At 36.8% G+C, this 27336-nt stretch overlaps 1 protein-coding gene across 1 annotated transcript; it reads right to left on the bottom strand.

The window, feature by feature from the left end:
• On the bottom strand, nucleotides 1-26995 carry tle2c (TLE family member 2, transcriptional corepressor c). The gene is made up of 14 exons (XM_077222246.1): nucleotides 26667-26995; nucleotides 17484-17584; nucleotides 16861-16924; nucleotides 16322-16366; nucleotides 13743-13805; nucleotides 13252-13326; nucleotides 9473-9650; nucleotides 8761-8777; nucleotides 7398-7538; nucleotides 6379-6429; nucleotides 4952-5104; nucleotides 1881-1991; nucleotides 1427-1706; nucleotides 1-570 (listed from the first exon to the last, which is right to left on the bottom strand). Exons 1-12 carry the CDS (start codon nucleotides 26703-26705, stop codon nucleotides 1881-1883), a joined length of 1038 nt encoding a protein of 345 aa, XP_077078361.1. The 5' UTR covers nucleotides 26706-26995; the 3' UTR covers nucleotides 1-570; nucleotides 1427-1706.
• Between the last annotated feature and the right edge of the window lie 341 nt (nucleotides 26996-27336).

The following is a 27336-nucleotide window of genomic DNA, read 5'->3' on the forward strand; positions in this document are numbered from 1 at the left end:
TTTGTTTAATAAAATGATATTTTAATCTAAATTTGTGTCAATAATATTTCTTGATTACGTGTTAATTATCCGTATTAAAAAGCAATAAGGCACTCGATGTTGTGCTGTATTGTGAATATAAACACACTGACAACATCCTTTAAACATGATTATATTCACAATAAGGCACAGCCTCACACACCTTATTGCTTAATTCAGTGTCACAAAGTGAGTTTTCATGTATGAACAACCGAAGCTGGTATATTACAAGCAAAAAAAGCATTATTCCTCTTTGAATACTGTGTGAAACTAATGCTATATTCACTAAAAATGACAGTTTAATTAAAGTCAGGGGAAACAATGCAATGACTTTAGGGTGTTTTGAACCCTTTACTGACAGTTAAAAGCTTTTTGGGGGAAAAGTGAAATGGTGGTAAAACAGGAACACCTTAATGTCCACTTGTCTAGAAGTTTCCATGTCTTTGTTTTTGAACTCGTTTTGACAAACTTGGCAGTAAAAGCATCTCAGTCCATTTCAGTGTGGGAGATGATACGGAGAAATTCGTATCCTGACTCCGTATGCCTGTCACGCTGAAAGACAAAATAAGCACAGGAGGATTACACAACCGAAAGAGAATATTATCTTAAGTTATTGTGCACTTCATCATGGCTGGGTATGTTAAGAGGAAGACTGTAGACACAGGTGATGATTCTGATTGGATTTGTGCGATTTGATTTTCTGCAATATTTTACAGTTACCATGCTTTTAGGAAACTAATAGCACCTAAAATCATAAACATGGAATTTTTAGGATGTTACATCAAGTAAACATATTTTTTAAGAAGCAATTTTCTTGAAGTGATGATTTCACTCATATAGCAAATGCATTATATTCTATTTCATAATAACAACCAACTTAAAATTAGCATTTAATTAAAATTGACTGAAATTGGTCACTTTTTTTTTTGCTTTTCAATGTTTGATTAAAGAGTAATATATATTGATCCCATCAATTCCTGATGGATTAGAATCGTCCATAATAATAATTATTATTATTATTATCACCCCCCCCTCCCCCGCATAATAATAAGATTTATAAAATGTTTTTATTTTTTGTTCAAGTTGTTGGACAAATTAACAAAAAATGCAAAAAAGTTTACAATTCTTAAATCCATCAAAGTATATATTATTAAAATGATATGTAAAAAATAAAATAAAAATAGTTTATTATATTAAATAAAGTAAATCAATTATAAAATAAAACAATTTAAAATATATTAATATATAAAAAAAATTATATATACTTGAAATAAATAAAAAGATTAGTAATATATACTACACACACACACACACACAATGCTGAATATATATTAAGGTTTTATATATTATATATATATATATATATATATATATAGTTTGTAATAGTGAAGTTTGAGTGGCAGCTCACCAGACTATTCAGCTTGTTTTCTAATTGGCTGACAGAGCTGTCAGACAGCTGATTGGCTGATTACACCCGGCGTGTGAAAGATGCGGTTCGCTCAGAGTTCGGCTCGAGGGCTACGAGGACGGATGAAGGGCTTCTGACAAGGCACCTGATGCCCAGGCCCGAGCGTTCAGGGGCCGACCCGGTGCATTCTGGGACTGGCCCCGTGCATTCTGGGAAGGGCGGGCTGGGGAGGGGTAGCGGCTGTCTTTCACTAGTCTCACTCCATGGGAAGGAGTGGGTCCTGTGAGGGAAACCAGACGTCAAGGTGTGTATAAAGATTCAGCACTAAAATGAATTGCAGGAATTGGAAAAAACATTTGGAGCTGAGAGAGAGATGAGATCACAGACGAGTGGAAAACCATCCCCCTGCCGCCCACGTTTACTGTAAGCGGGAACAGCATGAGTCAGGACTTACCTAGTGTTTGAGAGCGGGAGACGGGCCGCGGGCAGAGGAGGACAGGGGTGCAGGAGAGCCAGGAGAGAGTGATTCATGGGACGCTGAAGGAGAAGGAGATCTCACTTTCTCCTGAAACACATACAGTAAAAGAGCTGAACCACAAACTTCTCTTTACTTTTTATTTAGAACAACATTCGATATGTAGGGCCCTATAAAATATGTTCTATTTTTTCCAAATTCAATGTTTTCTGTGCTTTAGTGGTTTAATAAATGTATTAATCAAAAAGGACATCTAATCAATTGGATTCACAACATTTGAACAATGTAAAAACGATTAACAAATTTAGCAAACATAGGACCCTATGAAATGTTTTTTGTTGTTTCATTTTTTATGTCTTCCATTTTATTTTTTCTGGATCAAGTTTTTAATGATCTGATTAAATTATATTTATAAAAAAAGAATGTATAATCAATGGAATCCATTCAACTTTAACAACAACAAAAAAAATGTAACAATAATAACTATTAAAGTTATTACCCCCAGAAATTCTGTGTTGTCGGTTTAAATTTTTCTGGATACTGTGTTTCATGATTTAATACAAATTTATTATCCAAAAAAGAGGTAATCAAATGAATGCATAAAACTTTAACAATTTAATTCATCCTTTAAAATGTAATTAAATTAAATTTGAGCAATTACTTACATTATTTTGGCAAACAAAGTGCTGCACAACAAATGCATTTTAAATTAAGACATGAATGACAAATTGTGATATTGTGTGATATTCCTTAAAAATTTAAGTTTTGTTATTTATTATTATTACTTTGAGAAGTACATTCAATACAATAGTCAAGTTAAACCGAACTTTTATTTTAACAGGTTGTCGTGAAGACCTTTGAGTTTGTGTGTGTATTTGACAATAGTTTTTCTGAAATGAAATGGTGAAGTGACTCTGGAGATGAAGTTCATGTGTTCATGTCCTCATAGAGTGAGACGGCCGAGGCTGAAAACACTAGATGATGTGTAGTAGAGCACACTGCACCACTCATACACACAGAGACATGCACAACATACAGACTTCAGATTTCAAAAGCAGTCTTTTTGTGGTTTAAAGTGTTAGTTTAAAGGGACATTGTGTAGGAATTTCTCCCATGTAGCCGTGAAATTATATTTTGCATTCAAACGAATAGTGCTCTCCAGCGCCTCGCTTTTCCAAATGCGTGTTGCTTCTACGGTAGCTGTTATGTACCAAAAAGCTATGACATGATGTCTTCTAATAGCACTTCGTCGAGTTTTCCTTCGGGTAAACAGGTTTGTTATTTCAAACAAACTGCAACTTGACACACCGAACAAACGAATGTTACAGTATGAATAATAACAGTGCAATGCAGCCTTTTAAACTTGCCGGGGCCGTGACAAGCGTCTCTCACTGCTCTGCTCCTCCGTTTCTGCTGCTTTCAGTCACGTGACGCTGGCTCTGAACGAAAATGTATTGTGGAAACGCGTTTGCCTAGTACTTTTTGTCCCTCTCTGCTATTATAGTTTTTCAAGATGGCGGAACGACATGGAAGCCTCCGTGGACCTACCCGTCACATGTATATAAAGATAATAAATTCTTTGTTTACGAGGATAAGTTTGAAAATTGACAGAGGTATTTGCACACCATTGAGGACATATTAATGAATAAAAATATTGATTTTAGATAAAAAAATATCTAAAAAACTACACATTGTCCCTTTAAAGCCTAAATTCAATCTGTTCATCATATAAAGTGATGGTGTCTCTTCAGAAATTTTGAACTAAACCACCCAATTCATATGGATTAGTTTTACGATCTCTTTATGAAGCGTCAAAGTTGTGTAGCTGTCAATGGAGGGATAGAAATTACTCAGATTTGTGGGTGGGACGGGTGGGACATGTCCCCACCACTTTTTGCCGGGGTCGCTATTGTCCCCACCACTTTTGAAACATCTCGCGGCACGGATGTACCAATACAAATAAATAAAACATCTCCAGTTAACTAGCAGAGCATTCATTTCATTCGTTTGTTAAATAAGAGGCGATTTAGCGCTGAAATGTGTCGTTTTTGAAATCAAGTGATCAAAGTGCTCGTCGGCTCTGCGATCAGTGGTGCGGATACTGTGTGTCTGTAAGTTCTATAACATTTATCTAATCTCTCCATCATTCGCTTATTTGCTTCTACAGAGCCCCAGATTTATTGTGTTCTTTCTTTTGTATTTTTTCCTCTTTATCATCAATGCGAGATTTATCAGTGTTGACTTTTCATGTGGCACAGCTAGTAGTTCAAAATATTCTTGCCTTCCAGTTTGGCCCTTTCTTTTTTATTTTATGCATGTAGTTACAGACAGCCATGTCAGAACTTAAAACTTAATGTATATTGATTTTTGTGGCTCGCGCACAGTCTTCACACGGACGCGCGCTTTAATCCGTTGCGGAGACTCTCTATTCGTTCCGGTGAAATCACAAAGTAAAATGCACACAAACGTGTTACTGCTTGATATACAACTACTGATAAACACAATCGGTTTAAATGAGGGAAAAAAAAAACTATACGAGTGCGCATTAGAACCCAGAACCTCTGACACGCTTGGCAAAAGTTCTGCCACTGGACCATTAAAATACATATAAAAAAATAGTTGGATCGGATCTATTTATTTCTTCACGTGAAAATTCTCGGCACCAACAAATATTAGATCTCATTAAACGACAAATTAAACACAATGTACTATTTAAATCGATCGCTGTCCCTCCCACTTTTTAAAGCAAAGTTACGCAATCTGTGTTCTGAAGATGAAGGGTGAGTAATTAATAAGTAATAAGTGAACTATCCCTTTAATATTCACAGTCCACATCACAATTTGATGAAGTGTACGGCTCTACTTTTGATTTATTTATAAAAATTTTGCCAAATTCCATGACATTTCGCAGTAAATTTGCATTTTCACAGGGCCTTAGATAAACTTGAAAAAGCATAATTTACATGAAAAGGACCTAGTTAAAGCTCACACTCTTCAGACTCTATCTTGTGGGAAGTTTTAGTATGAGATGATTCCTCATGATCCAGTACCTGAGTGGGGCTCTTGCAGACTCCAGGAGAGCGTGGCTGAGATCGAGGTGAAGAAGACGCTTCCCGGGACAGGTTCTTCCGGAGTACCGGAGAGATGTTCAACCCGTTCCCTTCAGTCGACCTGGGAGAGACTCCTACGGGAGACACACTCTTCTGCAAACACAGACGCTCACAAACGTCAAATCACATCACACTTCCTTAAACAAATCAATAGCAACTGTTTGCTCATGCAAATGTCATCTAGATATGACTCAGGTGCCTCCTTTAATAGGATTTTATTGACATAGTATAATTTATAGCTTAAACAGACAAATGAGGCAGGACAATTTATGTCCCGAAAAGCTTTCTTAAATTGTTGGCTAAATACAAACCCCTTGTATGAACAGTTTAGAGATGCGTACACTAACAAACATAAATTCTGATCATATTTATTTTCAAAAGTTTCATGTTAAATGCAAGTCTTTACAAGATCTGTAGCCAAGGCTTTTTTAATATAAAAAGAAATAGCTTGAAGCTTGATTTATTTACTTTTACTTTATTGGTTAATTACATTTCGTATTTCAATTTTTGATTATGCTGTTCACCAGGTAAAAATACTGTGAACTCATCCTTTGCTGCTAATGTAAACTAATGTTGATTTAGAAGAAACCTTCAACAAATATTATATAGAATTATTGAAGGGAGTTTTCTATTTATAGTATGTTGCAGGAATTTGATGCAATAAGCATGTACAATGGTCTTGGTTAGATTATTTTGATGAATGACTAACTTTGCAATACTAATTAATTTTTTATTTAGGAAGAACTAAAATAAAGTGTTTATAAAACCGATTACAGCTGCAAACGTACGACAGCTGATCTGGGCCATTTAAAAAAAATCGAATTCATATGCCAAATGAAGCCTTTATGACTCAAATCTATGATTTATGAACGTGGTTACATTGCATCACAACGGTCATTAATAATTCATTAAAAACATCATATAATGTTTGATCAATGGTTTTTGTACTTTCAAATAAGAAAGTGCACGAAAATACATGAATCAAAGCATCATGACATTTCTAACTATTTAAATTATAGAACTAATGATCTATCAAATATTATATGATGTGATAAAGTTTGTTAATGTTACTTAAGAAAGATACCAGATACATAAATCAAAAACTCATAAAGGCTTACATTTCTTTTTTACATAAACATTCATGAACTCTGATGAGGTCACAGAAATACTGGAAGCGACCAATGACGTGTCGTGCCTCGGAATGTTCATTAACATTGACCAATCAGCTGTAGGCTACTCTTCAGCAACTGAATGGATGAATAACTACATATCCAACTTTACTAGGAGAAAAATGTTGGTGCACCGTTGACATCCATTGTAGACGGTGTATATTGCAAGGATGAGAAAGAAAGTAACTGTATTCAAACCTCTTTAGTGCTGTCTCTTCTCAGACCGTCTTCATTTTTACCGCCACTCTCCTGCAGGAAAGACACATGATCAGACCCACCCAATCATGAGCTCATAATAATAAAAATCGCTGTAATATCTCAATTGTCTCAAATGGAGACTTTGCTCAAATCTCTTGCTTCTTAGATGTTTCTCCCGACTCGTGTGTCTCCTCTAGAGTTTCAGAAGAACTTTTTTAAACTGTGCTCAGATTTGCCAAGATACCAAAGATTTCAATCAGGGTTATAATTGTAAAATATAGCTAAAACTATTAAAAGCATCTTTGTTGAACTGAAATAAAGCTAAAATAAAATGTAAACAATGGATTTAAATGAGAATTAGGGTTGATATGTTTTTGAATTAGCTTTGATTTTTATATTTTCAGTTTTCTTTTTAATTTTAGTTAAAATAAAAACATAAGGGACTATCTGAAATAAGTTTAAGTTGAAGCACTGAAATAATGAACTAAAAAAAAATTAAACCAATAGTAACGTAAAAAAAAGAACAAAAATGACAAAACGCACATTACAAAATTGCTAGTTTTTTTAACTAAAATTAAAAAGAAAACTGAAAATATAAAAATCAAAGCTAATTCAAAATATAAATAAAAACTATATTAGTATATGAATAGACTGATCTCAATAGGAGTTCGAACATTTATCATCAAATTTCAAAACTGAATTCCAGATCTTAATAGCTCTTCACTCTTACTGTACAACAGCTATTGACTCATTAGTGTCTTAAATAAATAAATAACTGAAAGCTGCATTATGACTCCCAAGCTATAAAACATTCCTCTGGTTTGGTGAGTGAATGCACAAGTCAGTCTTCAAGGATAAAATGATATTAAGTTGAATAAATGATGAGCATTAATATTCAATCGCGGTCGGCATCTCATTTAGCTGAATATGAAAGTACAAGCGAAAATCACAGAGACTTCAGGATGAACTCAAATGCATCTTAAAAACTGCTAACCGAGGAAATAGCATGTTTCACTCACCCGCCGTGTTCGTCCCGCGCCGGTCTGGTCTGAGCCGCCCCGTTTACTGTCCACATCAGCGTGAGAGGAGGAGGAGGAGGGAGGAGGAAGACCCAGACGCAGTCCTGCAGAGCGATGGCCAACCGGGGAGCCACTGCCACTCTGAAACACACACACACACCGTAATCTCACACTACTGTATGTGCTCAATATAACTTCAATCTAACATGAACGGGACATATCAACCCTGCTTCTCATCAGGATCACAGGAATATATCATTTCAATACATATCAACTGGAACAGAGCTCAAATATCAGTGATTATATATATATATATATATATATATATATATATATATATATACACACACATGCCACTGATATTTAAGCTCTGTTCCAGTTATATATATATATATATATATATATATATATATATATATATATTCAACACACAAAAAATTGTGAATTAAACATAATACATTAAAAATGAATACATTTATATTGTATTCATATATGCAGTTTTATTTTTAAATTTGAATATTCAATTTCTGTACTATTTCTAACTACATGTTAAATAAACATATTGTGCGTGGAAAACGTAATTTGTTTAATTCATATTTTTGTTATTTTGTATATTAATCCTGTTATTTGTAATTAGCTTTTTTGTTCTTATTTTTAATACCTCACAATATGAAACATTTGCATAAACATTATAGCAAAATCTGTTAGAGATTTACATAACAAACCATTTTTTTATGGTTATTATGAGTGATTTCGTATATCAATATATGGATATTTTGAATATTTATACTGTATCACGTGAGTTTAGTCAATTTCATACATAATGCATGACTAACCATTATTTTTTCTGAATCACAATAAGAAGGAAGGGGTTGTTTGGTCCTAGACAGTTTTTTGACCATTGAAATCGTTAAAAATCATATTTAATTTGAAGCTTAAATGCAAAAAGATCCTAGGCCTGTTTTTTGTTTTTGTAACCTGACAAATGAAAAGTAAAATGTTATACTGTAAGTTTATGGATAATCATTTTTGCATAACTTCTGTGAAAATGGAAAACACCACCATTATATTATCGGTTGATAATATTTTTTTTACGGTTGGATGCTATATACTATTATAACACTCAGTAGTTCTAGAAGCAAATTAAACATAATTATAATGAAAAACAATAAAAACTACTTCCATGATGATCACATCTAATGCATGGCTTTAATCATTTTTACTTCTATTCATAGATGCTATATACAAAAATCCAATCCAACATAAAAAATCCAATCAGCAGTGCAATCCTTACAGAAAACAAGACCATGCAAACACACTTCACTAATGGGAGGAGGATGAAAACTCAGGCTTTAATACTCACCCTGTTTGGGACTCCATCTACAGTAATAAAGAGAGACAGGCTCAATGAGATAAGATGATCCTTTTATATTGAGCATTTGCAATACATTACAGAAATATTATAATACAGGACAGTTCGTCAGTGGGCGGAGCATGAGCAATATGACATCACATTGCTCAGAAAATCCAGACGGCTTGATTATAGAGAGTGTTTAGGCTTTTTGAAGATAAAAAAAAAAAGAAGAAGTGAATGGATTTTTCTCATTGTATGGTGATTGTGTCCACACACTGCAAAGACACATGTATATGCAAACACCATAAAAAAGTGAATTTTGCATCCGATGACCCCTTTAAAAAGTAGAAATGAAAAACGTACATTTTTAAATGATTTCTTCTGCCAAATGTTGCTATTTGAGTTTTGAGTTTTCTAAATTATCCTTTTTGAGGTGGAGGAAAATTTGCTCTATGTAAACAGTGTCCATGTCCGATTATACATAATTCCTTATTATATAAGAAAACAGTGGTGAGGCCTCATGGGATAGTAGTGACAGTATTTTGCATAAAAAAAGTTAAGTAAGAAATACTACCATAATTACTACTATTATAATAATGAAACATTACTTTTATCATAATGCACTTGAATACTCCTTGTAGTCATTCTTATTCTGATTCCATTAGCGTTTCATTAAATAGTTCTTGTGTGAATTTCTACATGTGACAGGATTCTCACGCACCCCTGGAGTCCAGGTGCTCGGGGTGAGTGATGTCATCTTTAGGCGCCAGGTGCGGGTTGAACGGGAAGGCCCCGGGAAGAGCCATGAGGCTGGCACCCGCTCCCAGGGTCAGTCCCGAGGGGTGTGGCGTCAGAGGGAAGCCCGGGGCATGATGGGATAGATGCTGGAACTGCTGTTGCTAGACGGGGGGAGGGGAGAGGAGAATGCAAGCTAATGTAAAACGTGACATTTTCATTTTGGAAAATTTTATTTTTTATTTTTGTGGAATCCATGATACACTATTTCACAATTCTTTGTTGAATTGAATGCTTTTATTTAAAATAGATTTCATTAAAGCATTTATTTAAAATAGAAAAATTTTGTAACATTTTAAATGTCTTTACTGTCAATCTTGATCAATTTAATAAAACAACTAACTTCAACTTTTTAATGGTAGTGTACCACAGTTTGCACAACAATATGAAGCTGCAAAACTGTTTTCAACATTGATAATAATAGGAAATCTTTCTTGATATTAGGGATGGGACAGTATGAAAATTTCATATCACGATTATAGTGAACGAAATTATCGTGATTATCAATATTATCACGGTTTTGTTAAAACAAGATGAAAGTGTTAAAAAAGAACTGATGCTCACACTGAAAACATTTCAACAAGTTTTATATTTGAGAATCAACAAAGAACAAATAAAACAATCAGCTCTATGCACTTTTTAAAGCAAGATTCTATTCTGTGGCATTTCCTTCCTTATAATGACCGTCGTCAATAGCAACGCATTATAACTCAGCGCACATCCATGTATATCAGAACGGACGCGCGCTCTCATTTCATTCAAATAAAACTTGTCATCTTGCGTATCCGTTTTTGATTGTATTGAAAATGAAATCAGAGTTGATTTATTGTTTACAGAATTTGATAATAATGTTGTGATCATCTTGTCTGGACAAGTTTTGTACGCTGTACAAAATGGATTTAACAGGTAATAGAGACATTAATCTCTATTCAATATGTCCCCGTAATTATGTGGTAAAAAAAAATTGGTGTAATAAGTGTACAATGAATATACATTATTATCTCTTAAATGTCACTCTTAATAGTCTTGTTTGAACTTGTTCGTTCGTCTTTGGCTCAAAGCCACTTGCTGCGAACTTTCCTTCGCGGAAGCTTCAAGTTTATTTCAAGTGAGTGAGAGAAAATATTTCAACTCAAAACAACATTTTGTGCCCAAATATTTCCCAGACTTACTTTTAGTATTGAGATCAAAGTTAACTTGCCTTGCGTTCGCTATACACCAGTGCCTGATGGTCACACAGGACGGCTCGGCAGATTTGAAGTGTTTACCCCTATCACAGCGACTTTTTTTGTGCATGTTCTGCAAACATTGTAACCATCCTCGATTAAGTTTCCCTCAGGATTTTTGTAAATGCCAAAACATGACCACACCTCAGATTTGGTCCTCTTAAAAGGCTGAAAAATCTCCCGAACACGGTCACCGCCTTCCGCCATTCCTTCTCTAATAAAAAGAAAAACCCCAACATTGCGCGCCTGCGTCAGACTGTTGCTGGCTGGACAGGATTTATAGTGAGTTATTAAAAATCGCGATAATCAAACACGGTTTTAATGATAATTGAATTTTAAACGATATTACTAACCGTCAGTACATTTTATCGTGGTTTATAGTGAAACCGGTAATCGTCCCATCCCTACTTGATATACTGTATATATATATATATATATATATATAATACACACACACAAAAGATGTGTGCAGTGGTGTTCTGAAATGAGGAGGCAAATTCCTGTTTAAAAAAAAAAAGATTTAATCAATTGTAAATTCATATCCCAGTTATGCTTAATGTTGTCACATTTTCCAGGTAAATAAACATTAGCAAAGTTATTAATGTTCTATTTTTTTAAGCCAATTATAAATCTCATCAAGTGGTTTTAAGTATTTTCACATTAATTTCAAAATAATAACTAAAGGCAGTAACAATTTAAACATATTTTATTTGTGAACTGATGTTCAGCTGTTCTTTTTAATAGTACACTTATTTTCGGTTTATTAGTCATTAAGCTCTGTAAACTCAAAAGGTGGACAAAGTACACAACTTCCTCACTTGAGTGAAAGTACAGATAGTACTGTTCAAATATTACTCTGTTACAAGTAAAAGTTGTAAAGACCGATTTTTACTTAAGTAAAAGTACAGAAGTACTCGTTTTTTAAAAGTACTCAAGTATCAAAAGTAAACAGTAAATGTCAATGCATTGTTTTATTATTATTGCATTGTTGTATGTAATTCTTACAGTATCGTATGCCGCTGAATCTATGCCTGCCAAGTGCCTACCCTCATATCAATATCACATTATTTATAGAACACAGTTCCAGTAGTGGGATTGAATGTGGGATTGGATAAGTGCACTCAATAACGTCCACAATGGTTTTGGACACACAAATGGCTGTTCCCTCAAATAATGCCCTATTTAAAGTTTTGGTTTTAAGTAAGAAGACCAAACCCAACGTTGAAAATGAAACATCAGTTTGACGTTAATCTCCAAAAATGTATTGTGGTTGAAAATGAAAATCGGGTTGACGTCAGAAACCAACATCAGTCGGTGTCCAACATCAGTCGGGTTCTTACATCAAACCGACTTTCATTTCCAACCAAAATGCAACCAAAATCCTCTCCCGACTGACGTTACTACTTTCTACTCAAGGACCTCGACAGAAATGTAGTGGAGTAAAAAGTATGATATTTGTCTTTCAAATGTAGTGAAGTTAAAGTAAAAAGTTTCCAGAAAAAATAATACTCAAGTAAAGTACTGATAATCAAAAAGTGTACTTAAGTACAGTACTCAAGTAAATGTACTTTTTTTACTGTCCACCTCTGCGACACGAAGATATACCTTTCATTTGACAGTGCTGATCGCTCACTAAAACCCCCACAGTCATCATGTTTTCAGGCCGTTTCAAGTTTGATTTCGGTGTGATGTAAATTAGTGATATCTAAGTGGGTAAGTTGTTGACTTTTTAATTAGCCTTCCCATTAACGCCACAATTTTCTTCATTCACACTGATTCGCGAATCAAACTTATCCCCATTTATTCTCAATTACCCCACACTAAACCCAGCGCAAGCTTTAGGGGGGCTGTTAGAAGTCATTGGGATCAGGGGAGGCAAGAGAGACGTGAACTTTACCAAGGCGGGTTACTGTTGGATAGTGTTACTTTAGAAAAATGTAATGTCACATTTTGTAATATTTGCATTGATTTATATTTGTTATATGAATCATTTTCTCATCTAATATTTTAAAAAAGAGGCACTGCCTCCCTTGCCTCCTCGGAGGAAACGCCACTGATACACATTTCATACACATAAAAGCCTAAATGTCTAAAAATACCCACATCAGAACATCAACTTTATGAAGGCTGGTAAAGAAGCAGAAACAAGCGATAAAAGCATTGCTAATGCATGTTGTAGTCTTGTAGTCGATTTTCTTAGCTTTTTGTTCAAAATGTTGCTTTTTTTATGAAACTTACCCACATTCAAAAAAGAATGCATGAAGCTAGGATAAAATAATTTCATTTTCAAGGCAGAGGCTCTGTTCTTTTTCTTTTGATATATTGCATGTACAGATATTCACAACAAAATATTCTGGGGACCATGAAGTTTTGTGAAAATAACCAAAAATGCTGGCAGTGGCTGGCAACTTTTTTTCTTTCTTTTTTTCCGTTGGCATAGAAAGAGTTAATTGGAGAACAAAAAGGAAAATGGACTCACCCCGATGATAGCATTGAGCTCGGCCATGCTGACGTGTTTGGATCTTTCCACAGCTTGTGCTACTTGATGCTGATGCTGCATGGACACACAGATTCAAAATGCAACATCACACATGATGCATGAATAAAACACAAACCAGAGAAGATATTCAAAGATCGAGACCAAACATGCAAAACCTGCGACACGACAGCACCTTTCACATTGAATAACCACAAACAAAGCAGATGTGCATGAGCCACAAACAGCAGGTCAACAGAAAAGAGTGGTTGTTGTCTCTGTGGCAGCTTTGATGTTACGAAGACAAAGTAGCCAAATCCACTCAGCGTGGCTTATAAAAGAACAGTATGAAATATTGATCCAGGAAAGCGGTGGGCGATTGGGAGCTCTCTGTTGATGACCACCTCTGCTGTAAATAATTCATGTGTAAATAGCCCGCGGGGGGAGAAGATGAGTGTGTGTGTGTGTGTGTCAGTGTGTGTGTGTTTGCTCACCTCTTGGGACAGCAGTGGAATGATCTGAGTGCATATAGCACTGAGCCGCTTTACAATCTCCGCCTGCAGAAACAACACAAACTCCCATCACACAACAGACCACATCCTAAAGAAAACTGCTGTTAGTCCAGGATGTTTTCACATATTTTGTTTTATTACATGTTGATAAATCTTTTATGTGTTTGACCGATGAATTAATAAATGTTTATACATTTTTCAAAAAGTCTGGTCCGTTATAGTGTGACATCATTTTGCAATTTATTAACTAAAATATTACTTTTGGTCAAAAATGACATGCCATTTTATTGAGAGTAAAAATTAATGAATATTACATGTTTAATATCGAATATTAATGAATAAACATATTTACTAAATGCACCTAAATTTAAAATAAAAAAACTAAAGAAAAAAATTATTAAAAAAAATAATAGATAGACAGAACAATTGACTGAACGATACACAGACAGACAGATAGATAGACAGACAGACAGATAGACAGAACGATAGACAGACAGACAGATAGACAGACAGATACACAGACAGACAGACAGACAGACAGACAGACAGACAGATAGACAGACAGACAGACAGACAGACAGACAGACAGACAGACAGACAGACAGATAGATAGATAGATAGATAGATAGATAGATAGATAGATAGATAGATAGACAGACAGACAGACAGACCGACAGACAGACAGACAGACAGACAGATAGACAGACAGATAGACAGACAGACAGACAGACAGACAGACAGATAGATAGATAGACAGACACATAGACAGACAGACAGACAGATAGACAGACAGACAGATAGATAGACAGACAGACAGATAGACAGACACATAGACAGACAGATAGACAGATAGACAGACAGATAGATAGACAGACAGACAGATAGACAGACAGACAGACAGACAGACAGACAGACAGACAGACAGATAGACAGACAGACAGAAAGACAGACAGACAGACAGATAGATAGATAGATAGACAGATAGACAGACAGACAGATAGACAGACAGACAGAAAGACAGACAGATAGACAGACAGACAGATAGATAGACAGATAGACAGACAGACAGATAGATAGACAGACAGACAGAAAGACAAACAGACAGAAAGACAGACAGACAGAAAGACAGACAGACAGATAGACAGACAGACAGATAGATAGACAGACAGATAGACAGATAGACAGACAGACAGTTAGACAGACAGACACAACGATTGACAGAACGATAGATAGATAGATACTTTCCTGACCACCCGAGGTGCTTTTAATACACTGCGCGCACGCATACACACACACGCACGCACACACACACACACACACACACACACACACACACACACACACACACACACACACACACACACACACACACACACACACACACACACACACACACACACACACACACACACACACACACACACACACCTCATATATGTACACACTTCTTTCAGGGCTGATCCCACTCACTCTGACCCACATACACTCTCAAATCCAGGCATTTCCAACAGATGGCCTGGAAAACGAGGAGATGCAGGGGTCTTATCTGGATTAGCCCACTCTAGCGTGTGTATTTGCTCATATCAAGTAGTCAGGATTAAATCCTGCTTCAGAGCAACAAAACACTGAATCATGCACATCAGATGTATATACATCCAACCTATAACAGACCAACCTAGAGCTTTATGCTAAATAAATATCTGACTGGATGAGCCACGTTCAAAGCCGCTGTAGAATATCATATACCTATATGTATACAAGCATTTATACTACATCTGTATTACTACAATTAATCTATACATTTTGCATATAGTTATGCTAACATGATATTTATTCTTTACTGTCGGCAATGCCAAAAGTTAAAAAGCCACCTAAAGTGTTAAAACCGTTTAAAACCATATTAAAATCATGTTGATGCATGTTTACTACCTTACATTTTGGGTTAAGAATAATTATTTGAAAGAACTTAATCAATGCATTCATTTGATCAAAAGTGACAGTAAATGTATTTATAATGTTACAAAAAATATTTTTAAAATGCTGTTCTGTTGAACTTTCTATTCATCAGAGAATCCAAAAAATATGAAGCAGCACAACTTTTTTCAACATTAATAATAATCAGAAATGTTTCTTGAGCAGCAAATCATCATATTAGAATGATTTCTGAAAGATCATGTGACACTGAAGACTGGAGTAATGATGCTGAAAATGCAGCTTTGATCACAGGAATAAATTACATTTGAACATATATTCACATAGAAAAAAGCTATTTTAAATCGTAATAATATTTCACAATATTAATGTTTTTACTGTATTTATGATCAAATAAGTGCAGACTTGGTGAAAAAAGAAAACCCAGTTCCATCCCTACCAAGCCCTTGATCATGTGGTTTCAGGATGATGGTCCTGCAATTAGTGTTACATCCAGTGCCAACACTAACCTGCCAACCAGACCCCATCACTCGCCCATTCAAGGACACCTCATACTGTAAATCTCATTACACAGAGATCATGCTGATCTGTAATGAAATCAGGCTGTAAATGACACATCAGTCACTCACCTGCTTCTGCATTTCAATGTTCAGCCCGTAAGACATTTCATAATACTGTGGAAGAAAGCAAAGCCAGTTTAATTACATTTAAATTACATGACATAAATCACTATCACATCGACTTAAATGACAGAAATGCTCTACATGTGTTACCAGAGGCCAGAAATGACCCATATAAATTAAAGACCAGAGACTTATTTCTCTGTCATATTAATCGATGTAGAGCATCATTAGTATCAATTCATTCGGCAGTTGCCTTTATACATTTTTTCTGTTCATGCATTCCCTGAGAATTGAACCCATGACCGTGGCGTTGCAAGCACCATGTTGTACTGTTTTTACAAATTATGTTATCAGCATCTTGTTATGCTAAAAATGAAATGTTGCAAAGTTTCAATCTTAAGCTTTAGTGAAGCAAGAAAATCTGTCAGAAACTCAAATATTTCACAAGGACACTTTTCTGTGTATAAACTAACAACTTAATCAACCACTATTTTAGCTCATCACATCTTGGAATTATGGGTAATGTTGTTGGAAATCACTCTTACCATGATATAATGTCTATGCATCTCTGTTTTCTCACTCGCCAACTTCTCACATTCCAGCTTTAGACTGAAAGACAGAAAACGACTCAGTTCATCCGAGTTCAAAGTCATGTGACACGTCCTCGTACAGCTCTCATTGGTCAGTTAAGGACACCACAATATCAGAATGAAATAGAACAACCTCTACATAAAATATTTGTTTTTCAACTATACACTTATGTTTTATTCTTAAAGCTGATCACGTTTTGCAATGTACATTGATGTTTACTATTCTAAAGAAAGACTTTCGGTAGCTTTTGTAATTGCTCCTAATGAGACTATCTGGATTAGGCTAACTGGATAGCTGGCTAATAGTCTGTATCAGCTAATACAGGCGTTTCTAGTCGTCGAGTGATTTTAGAGCATTACAGTTTAATAATCTCATTAGCTTTGCACAGGTGATCCCAACTGCAGTTCAGACAGGAAATCACAACATAACTGAATCAAATGTTGATGCAATTAAAGAAAATGAAGTAAACATCAAGGAAACATGGGGAGCTTTATGATATTGCTTTGTTTTTAGGCTTCAGTTGAGTTCACATTTGGAGGGTTTGTGTGAATATTGTGATAAATCCTGTGTTGTTTACCTGTGATACTGGGCCTGGAACAGCTGAAACTCCTCTTTTATGTGGTCGAGTGTTTCCAGCACTGTGAATTTCATGCCGGCGTGGGCTGACACCAGCTGAGCCTGGAAACACATGAACCGTGTGAGACCAAAACAGACTATTAATTACTATTTCTACACTGTAATGGGATTACCTTGCTAATTACTCTGTATAGATAAATCATGTTAGGTAATCTCAGGAGAACAATACCAGGATAGATGACAAATTGTACTTTCAGTTCTGTTTATTTACCAAACATGATACATACACACATGACCAGCCAAAAAAAATTCTTCTAACCCTAAATGTTGGGAGTGTGTAGCTTTTCACTTCTTAAACACCCATATAGGAAGACACATCATGGCCATATTCCAGGATGACAATGTTAAGGATTCATCAGGATCAAACTGTGAAATAATGGTTGGGAGGAGCATGAAGAATCATTTTCACGCATGAATTGATCCTCTGAGTCCAGACATAAATTCATTGAAAGTCTTTGGGATGTGCTGGAGGAGACTTTACAGAGTGCTGGACTCTTGCATTGCCACAAGATCTTGAGCAAACATTGATGCACCTCTTGATGGAAATGAATGTTGTGAAGTTATTTCTAGTCCAGCACTCTGTAAAGTCTCCTCCAGCACATCCCAAGGACTTTCAATGAAAGTTGTTAAAGGTTTCACACTCCATCAATTAGGGTTAGAAGAACTATTGCCAAACATATGCCATAAGCATAATAATTACTGCAATAATTATCAAATCATAGACTACTAAAGTCCCCCTGTGGTGAAAATTAAATTGAGTAGGAAAATGGTTCATGTAACATTAGCAACACATTATTAGCTGTTTGATAACATAGTCAAGCCAAAGACTAGTTTTTTTTAAAGACTAAAAAGCCCCCCAACACATATCAGTTAGCACATTAGCATTGAATCATGGCCAGAATGATTAATGAATAGTAAATTTACATTTATCTGACGCTTTTATCCAAAGCGACTTACAATTGCTATATATGTCAGAGGTCGCACGCCTCTGGAGCAACTATAGGGGTTACGTGTCTTGCTCAGGGACACATTGGTGTCTCACAGTGGATTCGAACCCGGGTCTCTCACACCAAAGGCACGTGTCTTATCCACTGCGCCATCACCACCCCATATAGTACAGCCTTACAGTAGAATACTTCCGGCCAAAAATGAAGCTAGAGCTAGATAACACATGGGTACCGAGTCGACCGTTCTCTGGGATGTGTTTTCATGATAATCGAATGTACCCAGTTTTATCTTTATTTTTAGTTTGACCACAGATGAGCTTATAACGCTAGTATATAGGGCATAGAATAAGTAAAAATTAAAATCGCTATAATACCACTAACAAGGCTCAAAATAGCCCCACACTAACACAGTAGCTTAATAAGGGGCTCTACCTGCAAACTGAAGCATTGAGAACTGTGTAAGTGTACAGACAGTTTAATAAGAAGATACTTTATAAAGACAGTACACTTCGCGTATACAAGCAGGAGCCATCTTTGGAAAACAGTCTCGACCAGTCAAACCACGAACGCCGTGCTACGTGAGCTGAGCTTTGACTATCGCTATGGACCAGGATGTAGCACGGCGTTCGTGGTTCATTTTTGGCCGGAATTGTCCTTTAACAGGAATTGAGCAATTAAATGTTATGTCATTGTCACACTTCACAAATAGTTCAAAGAGTGAGTGTGCATGTGTGTTAACTAGGGATGGACAGATAGATGCACGCGTTGGATGTGTGCGCACTCAAAACGTCACACACTGAGTAGAAGTGAGAAGTGTGTCTTCTTGCGCATGATTATATTTAAATTCACAAGGCTTTACGCTTAAAAAAAAGTGCAAAGGATCAGCTTTTGTGCAGATGCAGCACTGGCCTGACAGCTCCGTCGACTGTCCCGAGTGTCGTTCACGCTGGCCTAGGGTTGCCAACTTCAGAAAAGAAAAATACGGGACAATCGTGGTTCTATAAAGGAAAATAAGGGACACTCAAAATATTTGTACTGTATCACACAGTATGTGTCATTTCAGGTTCGTATGTGTTTAAAAGGTTCTCAGACAAACACATTTGTTTTGCTTAACTTATTTATGTACAATTTAATTCTAAAACTAATTTTAAGGTCATACAAACAAAAGTCACATTACACACAAACCATAGTTCAAAATAGCATTTATCTGAAAAAGAAAGCTTTTGTAACATTATACACTTCATTTGAAAGAAATTAAAGAAAGTAATAGCCTACTTTTAGCATATAGCATATTATTCCCTAAGGAAGATTTCATGTTTTCTTGCGTGGCTGGATGTTGGACTCATGAACAATTATCAAATAAACAAATAAATTAGGCCCAATATACGGGACGTCCCGGCTAATACGGGGCAGTTGGCAACCCTACGCTGGCCCTGGGCAAGCCGTATTGTCAAGCCCTGCTGTATTTTGTACAGATTTCATTTTGTTTTAGCAAGTATTTAATTATTTTACCCAGATAAAAACGTTGGATCATTCAACTCAGTGCCTTCACGCAATTATTTTATAAACCATTGGTTTGTTTAAATGGCCTTTTTCATGCTATAGTTGATGGTTTAAACTTAAAAAAAAAAAACTGGCAGATACATTTCCCACACATCTGTGCATCTCTAGTGTTAACCAAAAGAAAGAAGGTGCAATGAACATGTGAACATGCAGGAAGAAGAGAGAGCAGAGCAGGCCCTTAAACTACAGAAGAAAAAAACCTAATCTGATTATAGTAATACATTACAACCAAAGGGCATGACTTAACCATCAGAACTGACACAACCCAACCACAGAGCTGTGACCCGGACAATACAGTTTAACCGCTCACACTTAAACTAACATTGCAGTATTGCTTATTATGCTTTAGTTACATTCTGATAACTCACTCTAATACTGTATTGAATACAGCGATGTCATTAAGAGTTTAAAACGAGAAGAAAATAATTGTGGGGAAAGCGTGCAGCTTGTGTCTATGCCTGAATCAATCCTAGCTAGAATTCATCATGTGCAATGATAAACTTAAACATTAAAAATACCTTAAGGGGAAGTGGGAATACAAAACCAAATCCTCTAATACACACACACACACACACACACACATACACACACGCACACAGACACGCACACAGGCACACACAGGCACACACACACACACACACACACACACACACACACACACACACACACACACACACACACACACACACACACACACACACACACACACAAACCATACAAAGGGGGCTTCACTGAATGGGTAAAGAGATAATTTACTGTCCTGCCATTGACAATAAAGGCTTTATTTTGTCAACTTTATTAATAACACGAGACTGACTGCAGGCACATATTCAATATTGACCTTGATATGACCCCTGATAGAAGCCAGACCGTCAACTAACAGCACTTCTTACAAACTATAAAAACTTGTTTGTGAGACCACAACAACAAATGATTCTGTATGGACTTGCACTATGTTTTTTGCATTAAAATAAAAAAATAAAAAAGACAGCCAACAAATAATGTTGTATCAAGTTGCACAGCATTATACCTTTTGCAGTAAAATAAAATAAAATAAATAAATTCTGTTAGATAATGCCAACAGATGATTCTGCATGGAAATGTACTTTTCTTTTTGCATTAAAAAAACAAAAAACATTTTGTCTGTTAGGCAAACACAAAAAAATTATGCTGTATGGAATTGTACAATACTTTTTGCCTTAAAATAATTCAATAAATAAAATAATATTTTGTCTGTTAGATATGCCAACAAATCTGGAATAGTACTTTGTATTTTGCATTAAAATAAAACAAAACCTAAAATAAAATAAAACTTTGTTTGTTAGATAATGGAAGCAAATTATTCTGTATTCTTGCACTATACCGTTTGCATTCAAATAAAATATATTTTTGTCTGTTAGCAGGCACATCTATATATTTAGTGCATGCTGGGATACGGTGAAGAGCAGATATATCAATAGAACTCAGAGGCTTTGCTCAGGAAACAAGAGAGGGTGTTGTACAGAGAGCCGAGGCGAGTACAGCGTGACAGAGCCATGAATTGTCACACAGACTGTTCCTCTCACACCAGCCCTGAAAGAACGCAGTCATCTATCTCACACTGTTTACTGTGCAGGGCACTTTCAGACCAGAGATAGACACGGGGGGGGGGGGCACAGAGCCGTGAATAACCGTAGGCTGCTGAAATATTCAGCACATGTGGCACAAACACAAGAGCAGTAACAGCCGTGTGTGTGCAAACGACACATGAACCTGCTGTGTTCCCAATCCATGCTTCCTGTGCCGATCCCTGCTATCGGCAAAAACAGAAGAGTTCGGGAGGGAAAAAACAAGCACATCTGTTGGGAGCGACCGTCTCATTCCAGGAGACTGCATCCGTACTGTACATCAGCTGATGAGCAGCTTGTTAAAGCCTCGATACACAATACTGCTCTGATGAGAACTGACACCAACACACACACACACACACGCATGCAGACGATGACTTTATTAGGGATGTTCATATTACCTCCCAATTTGGTGCCATTAATTATCGAAAAAAAAAAATAGCAATAAAAAGTAATGCGAAATTAATGCACATGTATGCAATACATCAGGAATTGTCTTACCATCTGTGAAATTCAAGGTTGAAGTACTAGCTAAATGTACAGCGCATGTTTGCATGTTCTGCAGTCAGTGCCCCTACCACTGCTACTGCATGATCCACATTTACAGAGAGCAGACGCACAGAATCAGTTCAAAGTTGAACTTTTTAAGTTGAGACAATTCTTGAAAACAGTGTTGATGGTGCAAGACAGTGAGAAAAACTGTTAGGTTTGACCTAAATGATTCTCAATAGTGAAAAAATATTCCATTGTAGGTCAATGATGTTTCGAATGATCACTATTTGTGGGCTTTCCCAAGCAAATATGGATATATGTTATTAGTGTTGTTGGCAACTCACTGACTGAGATCTACACATGCGGAAACTCCATCTACGATAGACAAAGCTGTCTACACTTCACACTGAATCTCTTAAGCCTGTTTACATCTGGTATTAAGATGCGTTTCAGTCGATCGGATCACAAGTAGACGAGGGAGACACATACCCGTTTACACCTGGTGTTTTAATCCGTCTCTTTTGTCATAATGGAAAAACTCACGGTGAGCATCAACTTTAGTTTCTGCTCTCACAGCCGCAAGATCAGCCGAACGCTGTCTGTGTGTGTGTGTGTGTGTGTGTGTGTGTGTGTGTGTGTGTGTGTGTGTGTGTGTGTGTGTGTGTGTGTGTGTGTGTGTGTGTGTGTGTGTGTGTGTGTGTGTGTGTTAGAAATCAGGAATGGAAAGAGAACACTGTGCTTGATACGTTTTTTGTCTTCAAACCAAACTTGGGTCTCCAGCCGAACAAAGTTTAAACCCCGTCTGACTAGAGCGCTTCCCATAATCCTTATGCATTAGATCAGTAGATGGAGATTAGACGGTCTTTTGCAGCTGTTCAAACACATTCGACCACATGAGTGTTTACACTACGAAAGCAATGCGGTCAAATGTGTTTTCAACTACATCTGGAAGTGGTCGAAAGTGGACAAGCTCAAAACATTTTAGACCCCGTTTACACCTGTATTCAGTGTCGTCCACTTGTGATCCGATCGACCGAAATGCATCTTAATACCAGAGCCTTATTTACATCGTTTTTACACTTTGTTGCTCTCAATTCTTGAGAGTGCAGGACTCTAAAGCGCGCTGTGAGCTAAAACTGGTGTTTTGAGCGCAGACGAGCAGATTCTGACTAACTCAGACACTCTGATTGGACATTGCATTTACAAGTTCAACAGATACTTCTGTGATTGGCTACAACGATCAACGCTTCAAAAACACATTGTAAATAGAAACCTTTGACGGACTTCACAGAATCAGTGGGTACCAAATACACCTGGTATTACATGTACTGCAGAAATGCTGGTATCATCTTTTTTTTTTTCAGTACCGACAGTGGTACCAAAGTACCAGTCCTTTAGAAAACCATGTACAGGTATTTGATTGTGAGGAATTGAACTCTTAAAAATAGGGTACTGTGTTAATATAAAGGAATTTTCTATATTGATTTTTCACAGGTATTTTACCCGTATTTTAAATTATGCATTGCAACGTGTTTGAGGCTTACAGGGGTCATCGGATGCCCATTTTACACAAATTGGTATGATTCTTTTGGGTCTTCGTGTAAAGTTTATAACATACTTTGGTTTAAATTCCTCTATGGTTGTGTAAAACAAAACCTTTTTTACCTCTTCAAAAACAGCTCTGTTCACAGCGACCCGTTTCGGTGCATGTCTCTTTAAATGATAAAGAGCAACTGCTCATTAATTTTCATTATTTCAATGAATTAACCAGCAAATCATAGTTAACACTATTGAATTTCTTAAATGTAAAACTGACAGGGTAGGCCTCTGAGAGATGTTAAACCCTGTGTGTGTAAAGTTTTATATATTCAATGTTAAAAGAGTGTGTTAAAGACAGATCTGATCGTTAACACCAAAGTAAAAACAGTAAATACAGCACAGATGGAGAAAGATACAGGCATCCTCACACACATTTACATGCGCATATCTGTCATACACACACATTCACACTGCAGTGCTTCAATGTCTGCGGCCGCTGACATCTGGTATTAATGTCACACTCGAGTGTGATCCGATCACAAATAATCTAAACAGAGTGCAACCGTACGGTTCAGAGAGAAAAAAAATTACATTAATTTTACAGAAATTGATTATAATAAAATATGAGATCCACCAAAAGCAAAAGAGCTTAGCAGTGCCGCCCCTTTCCCGAGGAACATTGAGAATGGCATGATCCAGTCTCGCTGCACTTTAAATATACCTATACGTAAATATATTTGCATATCTATGTATCTTCAATAAATTGAAATATTGTTTTTATAATTGTAACCAATAAGTTGTAGTCAGAGCAGTTTTTAACTTGTGAATTTAAAGGCGATTTATTCAGGAAACATTTTTTGTTATGCTGTCTCTTCACATCCTGGTAGCAATCACTAAGTTACGTGATCTAAATGTATTTATACGTATATATCTCGCCTGTGGAAGAAGCAGGACCATAAAATGTTCGTCCAATCATTGAATTCGGTTCGAATGCAATGATACGATGTCCTTCCTACCGGTCAACGTATGCATTTCCATCCCTCACACAGACATCACACATCATCAGCACGCTTCATGCTCAGAGTAAGACAGACGCCAGTCACCGAGCGCCACAAACAAACAGCAGCAACTTTTACAGTTCCTCCTGAACCAAAACAACCAGCTTATGCTGCATTCACACCATAACTACTGTCATTTGCAAGAGATTGGAAACCCGTGACGATATAATCAGAGCATTTTGTGACTCGAATTTATGTTTCATTGGCAAGACTATCAACGCTGAAATGAATCTGCAGCAGTCAGGTGGGACAGGTCAGCTCTCTTTAAGTTGTTTATGTTCATTATTATTGTAATGTTATGTGCTTTGAGATATGAGTTAGTTTAAAGCCGTTTCTCGTGACTCGTTTGTTTACTCTGTACATGTTCATGTGTTTAAGAGGAGTCGTGGCTTTGGAGACACTCTGAAGGGAGGACGGGATCTCATGCTTTTTAAAGCTAGCTCGCTATTGCTAGCCTCTCTGAAATTGCCTACCCATCCTTTAAACGCAGAGTCCAACAGCAAAGGCCTACATATTCAACTGTCAATCATCTGTTGTGCTTAAAGCAAGTGTGTAAAGCTGTTTGATCGGGAAAAAATTGGAAACAATTCTCAGCTGTCCACTTGTGATCGGATCAGATCAATTCCATTTATTTATAAAAACTATAATAGTATCTCAATGATACTAAAATAACAGTGGATGGGATCACAGAGGCAGATGTTAATCCCAGGTGTAAAGCGATCATGTGCGTCCTGTATCAGATCCGACAGGGTTTCAGAGCAGACAGATCATCAGCGGCCCAGCAGGCATCCGCTGTAGCAACAGCACACACAGTCATTATATATTACCACATACTGTCCACTAAACACACAGATAAAAACAGCACACGCTAACAAACCTAACCACATTCGCACACTCTCTAAAGGTCATTCATTATGCACACTAAAACTCCTCACTTTAAAAGCTAATGCAGGCTACCACAAAAGTGGGTCTCCATGGGCCTGTAATAACATGCCATCTTAGGAAAGGTAGCTTTGAAGTGCAGCTCAGTGTGTGTGTGTGTGTGTGTGTGTGTGTGTGTGTGTGTGTGTGTGTGTGTGTGTGTGTGTGTGTATTGTATCGTGTTGCTCCGTGATGATGATGGAACATGACATTTGCAGCAGAGAGTGGGGTGGCCTGGATCCATATGTAGCAACATGCAGCAATAACTCGAACAAACCATTCATTCACCCGTCTATCCATCTGTCCATCCCTCCTCCACACACAGCAAACTCACAAATCCCTCCGTTCATGAATGTCATTCTGCAGCATTTCTGCCTTGAATCATTTCTCTTCTTCTGCACATCTGTCCATCTCTCTCTCTCAATTGAAAGAGGTTTATTGCCATGACTGTTGAATATACAATACTGTAGAAAAGAATATGGCTAATTTACACCTGTTCAAATGAATATTCGTGCATGTGAGCTTTATATAATTGTTTAAAAGTGTGCCAGCTTGAGGTGGATTGCTTCCCCAACTGAGTTTTGGTTCCTCTAGTGAGTCTTGATGTTTCTTTAAAGTAGATTAATGTAGAGTTTCATAAAAACAAACAATAATAGTACAGTATAAATACATATATGTGTGTGGTACAAAATATCAATACTTATTCATAAATAAATAAAAATATTAAAAGTAAAATAAAACTGTGGATGCAGATTCATGTACAATCTAAAATAGGTAGGCTATATTTAATAATACTCTCATTTATAGGCTCTGTGACTGTAGTGGCTGTTTTCGCAGCCCGTGCATCAACTGAACCCATAACGCTGTAATTAACTCTTCATCGTGACCTTAACCCTGACCCTAACACTAAACATAACGCACGTTAAAACGGGCCCCCTCGCGCAACTCAACGATCCGCTAGAAACGATCTGTAAAGGAGTTCATTAGGCTGCGGTACCTGGGGTCTTCCGTGCGGATACATGGTTCTGGAGGTCATCCACGGGGATCTCGACGGTCAGGATCGAATCCGGAATCACCGTCCGACACCGAACCCCCCCGTGCCCTCGCGCTGCGTAAACCCTGATCTCTTCTCCGCTCTCCGCGCTCCAATCGTTCTCGATTAACCTTAGAATTTCGAGGTATCCGATGAAAAGTTTAAAAACGTTCTATTCGCCTGGATCGAACGCTCTTCCTCTTTATGACGCACAGTTACGGCGCGCTACAATGTAACAAGATCATCCTGTGCGGGGCGCGTGCACGCAGAGCGCGCGTCGGAGATCACAGAAACATAAACAGCGATGACCTGCGCGCACACGCGGTCTGAATAAACTAAGCGAATCGGTTCGTTTGAACGATTCAGTGATTCATTTGAGTCTCCTTACAATTTACAATAGTAATCACGGTTTCCGCCAAAATACTATGCTTATTTTACCACGGGGTTTGGAGGCATGTGTCACAATTGTCCTCACAGAAATAAATTAACCGAATTAATTCTTGTTTTAGCTAGGCTATGTTATAGAGCCAACCGTGAAAGTATCTTTAAATAATGTTAACCACAGTCCCCATTTTACACGCAAATTTAATCACATTTTGTTTATAATATGAATTTTCGAAGATTTAAAACTTCT

This window comes from Siphateles boraxobius, unplaced genomic scaffold (assembly GCF_051911475.1).
Source record: "Siphateles boraxobius isolate OS27281-9 unplaced genomic scaffold, OSU_SipBor_1 86, whole genome shotgun sequence".
NCBI classification, from domain to species: domain Eukaryota; kingdom Metazoa; phylum Chordata; class Actinopteri; order Cypriniformes; family Leuciscidae; genus Siphateles; species Siphateles boraxobius.